Source organism: Oncorhynchus mykiss, chromosome 11 (assembly GCF_013265735.2).
Source record: "Oncorhynchus mykiss isolate Arlee chromosome 11, USDA_OmykA_1.1, whole genome shotgun sequence".
Taxonomy (NCBI): domain Eukaryota; kingdom Metazoa; phylum Chordata; class Actinopteri; order Salmoniformes; family Salmonidae; genus Oncorhynchus; species Oncorhynchus mykiss.
This window is the reverse complement of record NC_048575.1, coordinates 76,564,086-76,574,085: the sequence shown is the minus strand read 5'-3', so window position 1 is coordinate 76,574,085 and position 10,000 is coordinate 76,564,086. Positions and strand designations below refer to the sequence as shown.

The window sequence follows — 10,000 nt, the reverse complement described above, 5'->3', positions numbered from 1 at the left end:
GCCCTGTAAGACTCTAGAACACTGACATGCCCTGTAAGACTCTAGAACACTGACATGCCCTGTAAGACTCTAGAACACTGCTGTGTAAGACTCTAGAACACTGCTGTGTAAGACTCTAGAACACTGCTGTGTAAGACTCTAGAACACTGCTGTGTAAGACTCTAGAACACTGACATGCCCTGTAAGACTCTAGAACACTGACATGCCCTGTAAGACTCTAGAACACTGCTGTGTAAGACTCTAGAACACTGTGAAACAGAATGTTGAAGTGTGTAAAGCCTCACCATCAGGTTTACTCTGGGCCAGTATGGTGACGTCCTCTCCTTTAGGAATCTCCAGCAGACAGAGAACAGCCTCCTCTCTCACGATGCCTCGGAACTCTACCTTATTCACCTGCACACACACACACACACACACACACACACACACACACACACACACACACACACACACACACACACACACACACACACAGGGAAACGAAGGGTTGTTTAACTGACTAGATTCCACAACAGATCTTTCAGAAAGTTTGTGTTCACTTTCACAGATGTTTGCTTTGCTTTTGGTTTTACAAGTTTTGTGTTGAATTCAGACGGTCAAGGTCGTTCACAGTGCCAAAGGTCAAAGGTCGTTACCTTTATGATCTGGTCTCCAGTGCGTAGGCCTTCCTCCTCGGCAGGACTGCCCTCCTGGATGCCAGCGATGAAGATGCCCACATCGTTGCCCCCAGCCAGCCTCAGACCCACACTGTCCCCCTTCTGGAAACTCACCATCACCGTGTTAGCCCTGAATGGAAGGCAAGATTACAAGTGGTTCCTGCAGGATCAACTCAGTAGGTGAGATACACACATAAACACACTGCAACAAACACTCAAACTGGACAGTTTTTTATCTCTGTCTCTTAATTCAAAGACTCAATCATGGACACTCTTACTGACAGTTGTGGCTACTTTGCGTGATGTATTGTTGTCTCTACCTTCTTGCCCTTTGTGCTGTTGTCTGTGGCCAATAATGTTTGTACCATGTTCTGTGCTGCTACCATGTTGTGCTGCAGCCATGTGGTGTTGCTACCAAGCTGTGTTGTCATGTGGTGTTGCTACCATGCTGTGTTGTCATGTGGTGTTGCTACCATGCTGTGTTGTCATGTGGTGTTGCTACCATGCTGTGTTGTCATGTGGTGTTGCTCCCATGTTGTGTTGTCATGCGGTGTTGCTACCATGCTGTGTTGTCATGTGTTGCTGCCATGCTGTGTTGTCATGTGTTGCTACCATGCTGTGTTGTCATGTGTTGCTACCATGCTGTGTTGTCATGTGGTGTTGCTACAATACTGTGTTGTCATGTGTTGCTGCCATGTTGTGTTGTCATGTGTTGCTGCCATGCTGTGTTGTCATGTGTTGCTGCCATGCTGTGTTGTCATGTGTTGCTACCGTGCTGTGTTGTCATGTGTTGCTGCCATGCTGTGTTGTCATGTGTTGCTCCCATGTTGTGTTGTCATGTGGTGTTGCTACCATGCTGTGTTGTCATGTGGTGTTGCTCCCATGTTGTGTTGTCATGTGGTGTTGCTACCATGTTGTGTTGTCATGTGGTGTTGCTACCATGCTGTGTTGTCATGTGGTGTTGCTACCATGTTGTGTTGTCATGTGGTGTTGCTCCCATGTTGTGTTGTCATGTGGTGTTGCTACCATGCTGTGTTGTCATGTGGTGTTGCTCCCATGTTGTGTTGTCATGTGGTGTTGCTACCATGCTGTGTTGTCATGTGGTGTTGCTACAATACTGTGTTGTCATGTGTTGCTGCCATGCTGTGTTGTCATGTGTTGCTGCCATGCTGTGTTGTCATGTGTTGCTGCCATGCTGTGTTGTCATGTGTTGCTGCCATGCTGTGTTGTCATGTGTTGCTACCGTGCTGTGTTGTCATGTGTTGCTGCCATGCTGTGTTGTCATGTGTTGCTCCCATGTTGTGTTGTCATGTGGTGTTGCTACCATGCTGTGTTGTCATGTGGTGTTGCTCCCATGTTGTGTTGTCATGTGGTGTTGCTCCCATGTTGTGTTGTCATGTGGTGTTGCTCCCATGCTGTGTTGTCATGTGTTGCTGCCATGCTGTGTTGTCATGTGTTGCTGCCATGCTGTGTTGTCATGTGTTGCTATCATGCTGTGTTGTCATGTGTTGCTACCATGCTGTGTTGTCATGTGTTGCTACCATGCTGTGTTGTCATGTGGTGTTGCTACCATACTGTGTTGTCATGTGTTGCTGCCATGTTGTGTTGTCATGTGTTGCTGCCATGCTGTGTTGTCATGTGTTGCTACCGTGCTGTGTTGTCATGTGTTGCTGCCATGCTGTGTTGTCATGTGTTGCTGCCATGCTGTGTTGTCATGTGTTGCTACCATGCTGTGTTGTCATGTGTTGCTGCCATGCTGTGTTGTCATGTGTTGCTGCCATGCTGTGTTGTCATGTGTTGCTACCATGCTGTGTTGTCATGTGGTGTTGCTACCATGCTGTGTTGTCATGTGGTGTTGCTACCATGTTGTGTTGTCATGTGGTGTTGCTCCCATGTTGTGTTGTCATGTGTTGCTCCCATGTTGTGTTGTCATGTGGTGTTGCTACCATGCTGTGTTGTCATGTGGTGTTGCTCCCATGTTGTGTTGTCATGTGGTGTTGCTCCCATGTTGTGTTGTCATGTGGTGTTGCTACCATGCTGTGTTGTCATGTGTTGCTCCCATGTTGTGTTGTCATGTGGTGTTGCTCCCATGTTGTGTTGTCATGTGGTGTTGCTACCATGCTGTGTTGTCATGTGTTGCTGCCATGCTGTGTTGTCATGTGTTGCTATCATGCTGTGTTGTCATGTGTTGCTACCATGCTGTGTTGTCATGTGTTGCTACCATGCTGTGTTGTCATGTGGTGTTGCTACCATACTGTGTTGTCATGTGTTGCTGCCATGTTGTGTTGTCATGTGTTGCTGCCATGCTGTGTTGTCATGTGTTGCTACCGTGCTGTGTTGTCATGTGTTGCTGCCATGCTGTGTTGTCATGTGTTGCTGCCATGCTGTGTTGTCATGTGTTGCTACCATGCTGTGTTGTCATGTGTTGCTGCCATGCTGTGTTGTCATGTGTTGCTGCCATGCTGTGTTGTCATGTGTTGCTACCATGCTGTGTTGTCATGTGTTGCTACCATGCTGTGTTGTCATGTGGTGTTGCTACCATGCTGTGTTGTCATGTGGTGTTGCTACCATGCTGTGTTGTCATGTGGTGTTGCTACCATGCTGTGTTGTCATGTGGTGTTGTTACCATGCTGTGTTGTCATGTGTTTCTGCCATGCTGTGCTGCCATGTTGTGTTGCTGTCTTAGGTTTCTCTATATGTAGTGTTGTGTTGTCTCTCTTGTCGTGATGTGTGTTTTGTCCAACATCTTTTGTTTGATCCCAGCCCCCGTCCCCGCAGGAGGCCTTTTGGTAGGCCGTCATTGGAAATAATAATTTGTTCTTAACTGGCTTGCCTAGTTATTAAATAATAAATAAATAAAAATCATTGAGTAATTCAAGTTGAAGGCTGACTGGAGTACTGCAGGCTGCCATGAGCAACGGAACTATCATTATAACTTCTTCTGTGCATGGTTTTTAAATTATCGGTTTAAGGACATAAACTCAGGATAAAAAGAAACGTCCTCTCACTGTCAACTGTGTTTATTTTCAGCAAACTTAACGTGTGTAAATATTTGTATGAACATAAGATTCAACAACTGAAACATAAACTGAACAAGTTCCACAGACATGTGATTAACAGAAATGGAATAATGTGTCCCTGAAAAAAAGGGGGGGGTTAAAATCTAAAGTAACAGTCAATATCTGATGTGGCCACCAGCTGCAATTAAGTACTGCAGTGCATCTCCTCCTCATGGACTGCACCAGATTTGCCAGTTCTTGCTGTGAGATGTTACCCCACTCTTCCACCAAGGCACCTGCAAGTTCCCAGACATTTCTGGGAGGAATGGCCCTAGCCCTCACCCTCCGATCCAACAGGTCCCAGACATGTTTAATGGGATTGAGATCCTGGCTCTTCGCTGGCTATGGCAGAACACTGACATTCCTGTCTTGCAGGAAATCACACACAGAACGAGCAGTATGGCTGGTGGCATTGTCATGCTGAAGGGTCATGTCAGGATGAGCCTGCAGGAAGGGTACCACATGAGAGAGGAGGATGTCTTCCCTGTAACACACAGCATTGTGATTGCCTGCAATGACAACAAGCTCAGTCCGATGATGCGGTGACACACCGCCCCAGACCATGACGGACCCTCCACCTCTAAATCGATCCCGCTCCAGAGTACAGGCCTCGGTGTAACGCCTCGGTGTAACGCAGCGACGGTGGGTTTGTGCCCATAGGCGACATTGTTGCCAGTGATGTCTGGTGAGGACCTGCCTTACAACAGGCCTACAAGCCCTCAGTCCAGCCTCTCTCAGCCTATTGCGGACAGTCTGAGAACTGACGGAAGGATTGTGCGTTCCTGGTGTAACCCGGGCAGTTGTTGTTGCCATCCTGTACCTGTCAGACAGGTGTGGTGTTCGGATGTACCGATCCTGTGCAGGTGTTGTTACACGTGCTCTGCCACTGCGAGGATGGTCAGCTGTCCGTCCTGTCTCCCTGTAGCACTGTCTTAGGCATCTCACAGTACGGACATTGCAATTTATTACCCTGGCCACATCTGCAGTCCTCATGCCTCCTTGCAGCATGCCTAAAGCATGTTCACGCAGATGAGCAGGGACCCTGGGCATCTTTCTTTTGGTGTTTTTTAGAATCAGTAGAAAGGCCTCTTTAGTGTCCTAAGTTTTCATAACTGTGACCTTAATTGACTACCGTCTGTAAGCTGTTAGTGTCTTAACGACCGTTCCACAGGTGCATGTTCATTAATTGTTTATGGTTCATTGAACAAGCATGGAAAACAGTGTTTAAACCCTTTACAATGAAGACCTGTGAAGAATTATCTTTGAAAGACAGGGTCCAGAAAAAGGGACGTTTCTTTTTTTTGCTGAGTTTACATCTGATGTATTAGAAGCAAATATTGGTACCATGACGGTCTTAAGAATTTGTATTTATTTAAACGAAGATTGACGACAAAGATGTTAACTGACTTGCCTAGTTAAATAAAGGTTCAGTCAAATAAAAAGTCTAGAGGAATACTATCACTCCTTTCTTTCTCCTGCCCCTCTTCCTCGGACTCTTCCTCTTCCATATGTAACCTTTACTAAACAGTCAGGTCAGGGTTTCTTATAAAGCAGAATAACTCTGGGCTGTGATCTTACTCACCCGTAGAGCTCTTCCTCCTCTGGGCTGTGATCTTACTCACCCGTAGAGCTCTTCCTCCTCTGGGCTGTGATCTTACTCACCCGTAGAGCTCTTCCTCCTCTGGGCTGTGATCTTACTCACCCGTAGAGCTCTTCCTCCTCTGGGCTGTGATCTTACTCACCCGTAGAGCTCTTCCTCCTCTGGGCTGTGATCTTACTCACCCGTAGAGCTCTTCCTCCTCTGGGCTGTGATCTTACTCACCCGTAGAGCTCTTCCTCCTCTGGGCTGTGATCTTACTCACCCGTAGAGCTCTTCCTCCTCTGGGCTGGGGCGTAGCAGAATCTTAGGAGTGGTCTTTGCTGACACTGGAAAACAACAAACACATATGCATTAACACACTGAAACAAATAGTGATGGGTGAGTTCTCATCATTGACTCGTTGTCTACATACTCATCCACTGAAGGACAATGTCAGGTTGAAAAGCAGTAGTCTAAAAATCTGGGTACTAATGTTATAAGATTACATTTAAACAGGGCCTAGGTAGGATTTGAGGCCACTTGTTCTTGATGCATTGCAATGTGGGTAAAATATGCATTGTGGGTACCTGGTGGTTCGTCGAGGCGTGGCAGACCCTCTGATTCCAGGGTGGCAGGGCCCGGGGAGGGGGGGTCCTGTAGCGGGGGAACCCTGAAAGGTGAGGCCATGGCAGACATCTTGGCTACCCTTGGAGAGTCTTCCAGGCTGGTTAGAGGTCTGGGTGGGAAGGACACACTGGACAGGTTGGACACAGGAACAATACTGGAACAATACTGGAACAGTACCTCTATCTGACCTATACTGGAACAATACCTCTACCTGACCAACAGTATACTGGAACAATTCTGGAACAGTACCTCTATCTGACCTATACTGGAACAATACTGGAACAGTACCTCTACCTGACCTATACTGGAACAATACCTCTACCTGACCAACAGTATACTGGAACAATACTGGAACAGAACCTTTACCTGACCAACAGTATACTGGAACAATACTGGAACAGTACCTTTACCTGTCCTATACTGGAACAATACTGGAACAATACCTCTACCTGACCAACAGTATACTGGAACAATACTGGAACAGAACCTTTACCTGACCAACAGTATACTGGAACAATACTGGAACAGTACCTTTACCTGTCCTATACTGGAACAATACTGGAACAGTACATTTACCTGACCAACAGTATACTGGAACAATATTGGAACAGTACCTCTACCTGACCAACAGTATACTGGAACAATACTGGAACAGTACCTCTACCTGACCTATACTGGAACAATACTGGAACAATACCTCTACCTGACCTATACTAGAACAATACTGGAACAGTACATTTACCTGACCAACAGTATACTAGAACAATACTGGAACAGTACATTTACCTGACCAACAGTATACTGGAACAATACTGGAACAGTACCTCTACCTGACCTATACTAGAACAATACTGGAACAGTACATTTACCTGACCAACAGTATACTGGAACAATACTGGAACAGTACCTTTACCTGTCCAACAGTATACTGGAACAATACTGGAACAGTACATTTGCCTGACCAACAGTATACTGGAACAATACTGGAACAGTACCTCTATCTGACCAACAGTATACTGGAACAATACTGGAACAGTACCTTTACCTGGCCAACAGTATACTGGAACAATACTGGAACAGTACCTCTACCTGACCAACAGTATACTGGAACAGTACCTCTATCTGACCAACAGTATAATGGAACAATACTGGAACAGTACATTTACCTGTCCTATACTGGAACAATACTGGAACAGTACCTTTACCTGTCCTATACTGGAACAATACCTCTACCTGACCTTCAGTATACTGGAACAGTACCTTTACCTGACCTACAGTATACTGGAACAGTACCTCTACATGTCCTATATTGTAGCTCACCTCCTGTAACTAATCTCACATATTTCCATTCATCCATCCATCCATCATCCATCTATCCATCCACCCACTCAGTCATCCATCATCCATCCATTCAGTCATCCATCCATCCACTCAGTCATCCATCATCTATCTATCCATCCATCCACTCCCTCCACTCAGTCATCCACACTAAGAATGCAGTGTATTATTTATTACACAGTACAGTAACAACTTTCATAATATTTCTGACTGAGGTACACTGTATCTGTGTTCTCCTCTTCTCATATCCATCTATTCCTCCACGGACAGGTTTTATTATCTCTCTCCATCTCTATCTATTATAGAACTACTATTCCTCCCTCCCTCCATCCTACCTGGGGTAGTCTCTCTCATTAGAGGAATGGGAGGAGAGGTCAGAGTGACGAGATCTCCTGTCCTCCTGGGGAGAGTAGGAATGGTAGGACTCCATCTCTGAAATATCTGAGAGAAAGAGACAGAGATAGAGAGACAGAGAGAGAGAGGGAGAGTAAGAGAGAGAAAGAGAGAGAGAGGGGGGGGAGAAAGAGAGAGGGGGGGGGAAGAAAGAGAGAGAGGAGAGAGAGAGGGAGGAAGAGAGAGAGGGAGGAAGAGAGAGGGGGAGCGAGAGAGAGAGGGAGAAAGAGAGAGAAGGGAGAAAGAAAGAGAGAGGGGGACAGAGGGTGGAAGAGAGAGAGAGAGAGTGAGTGAGAAACAGAGAGATTAGATATAAACATATCGTATTCACTGTGTTCACTTCACCAGGAAGAATTTGTACACCAGTGGAAACCTGATTGGTTGTCCCAAGAAGAAGGCCCATCACCAGTCCCCTAGCTGTGTTGGAATCAGATAGAGGTGGAGGAGTTACTGAATGTTGTGTTCTGCCTCTCTATAACATGTCCTGAGTGACTTCACACTGCATGCAGTTCTGTACTATACTGTACTATAGAAACTCTGAAGATCTGACAAAGTCATGATAAAATGGCTGACATACAGTATTTAGTATGAAATATGATACTATCCATGACTCATAACAATTGAAGAGGTTAGTCTCCAGATCAGTGTGGCTATACATTCTACAACTAGATAGATCAGATTAAGATTAATCCAGATCAGTGTGGCTATGTATCCTACAACTAGATAGATCAGATTAAGATTAATCCAGATCAGTGTGGCTATGTATTCTACGACTAGATAGATCAGATATGTATTAGATTGTCTGTCTGGTTTCATAACAGTGAAATTAAAAGGTAGTGAGCACCTGTAGCCACACTGGGTCTGTAGTACACTCCTGACACATACAGACTGTGCTGTACAGTACAGAGCTCTAACAACACTCAGTCACTCTGCTCTGTCACTATATCCTGTTTATTCACCTCTTATCTCTTTGCCAATGAGAAGCCTTTCATTTGTCTTTCATGGTTTTTACCTTCTCAAACTGTGGCTGTCCTAGATTTGGGAGAGGAGGAGAGGATGAGGAGAGGAGAAGGGGATGTGTGTGCCTGCAGAAAAGCTGAGCCAGGTGTTAGAGAGAGAAAGAGAGAGAGAGAATGAGAAAGATAAAGAGAGAGGGAGAGACCATGTGTAGATGGATACATCATATCTAGTGCCCTGAGTTGTTCCTTACCACGTAACACTAACCAGGAAAAACTCCAGGCCTTTCGTTATAACCCAAAACTCTAGCCCAGAGTTTTTCCTGGTCAAAACTCAAGGCACTAGACTATGCCCCATTGATCTAAGGCGTTTGCCTTAGCTACAGCGTCGTAGTGTATTCAGTCTCACTCCATTACCAAATATATTTATTCACATCTCATTTTTGGCCAATTAAAAAGTGATTTGAGTGAATGTGATAGTGACCATGGCGATGTTTCCCTGGGACGGGCCATTAAATCTCTATTAATTACATTAGAGTTAGAATCATTCAGACAGACTGTAGCTGTAACGCAGTAGGGAAGAACAGTGGAGGGGAAAAAATTATGACTGGTCCTCATCAGGGAGAAAGAGAGAGAGAGAAAGAGAGAGAGAGAATGGGGTGAGAGAAAGAGAGAGGATGGAGGTGAGAGAGAGAGAGAGAACGGATGGGGAGGGAGATGAGAATGGAGGGAAAGAGACCATAAGAGCGAGAGAGTGAAGGAGTGATAACATGAGAAAGAGAGAGATAGAGGGAGGGAGAGAGAGATAGAGGGAGGGAGGGAGAGAGAGATAGAGGGAGGGAGAGAGAGAGAGGGAGAGAGATAGAGGGAGAGAGAGAGAGAGATAGAGGGAGAGGGAGAGAGATAGAGAGAGAGAGAGAGAGAGAGAGGGAGAGGGAGAGGGAGAGGGAGAGGGAGAGAGAGATAGAGGAAGGGAGAGAGAGAGACAGAGAGATAGAGGGAGAGAGATAGAGGGAGGGAGAGAGAGAGATAGAGGGAGAGAGAGAGAGGGAGAGGTGAGGGAGAGAGAGGGAGAGAGATAGAGGGAGGGAGAGAGATAGAGGGAGGGAGAGCGAGATAGAGGGAGGGAGAGATAGAGGGAGGGAGAGAGAGAGATAGAGGGAGGGAGAGAGAGAGAGATAGAGGGAGGGAGAGAGAGATAGAGGGAGGGAGGGAGAGAGAGATAGAGGGAGGGAGAGAGGGAGGGAGAGAGAGAGATAGAGGGAGGGAGAGAGAGAGAGAGAGGGAGAGGTGAGGGAGAGAGAGGGAGAGAGATAGAGGGAGGGAGAGAGATAGAGGGAGGGAGAGAGAGAGAGATAGAGGGAGGGAGAGAGAGATAGAGGGAGGGAGAGA

The 10,000-nt window shown here is 46.2% G+C and overlaps 1 protein-coding gene across 4 annotated transcripts in view; it reads right to left on the bottom strand.

Annotated features, from left to right (window-relative positions):
* Positions 1-10,000, bottom strand: part of LOC110536406 (tight junction protein ZO-2) — a 204,471-nt gene that overhangs the window by 26,481 nt on the left and 167,990 nt on the right. For all 4 annotated transcript variants that reach the window (XM_036936386.1, XM_036936389.1, XM_036936388.1 and 1 more), the window contains 5 exons: positions 7,595-7,700; positions 5,882-6,030; positions 5,578-5,641; positions 636-786; positions 285-393 (listed from right to left, as the gene is read on the bottom strand). In XM_036936386.1, coding sequence (XP_036792281.1) covers positions 285-393; positions 636-786; positions 5,578-5,641; positions 5,882-6,030; positions 7,595-7,700 — 579 coding nt within the window. The remainder of the gene's footprint in view (positions 1-284; positions 394-635; positions 787-5,577; positions 5,642-5,881; positions 6,031-7,594; positions 7,701-10,000) is intronic.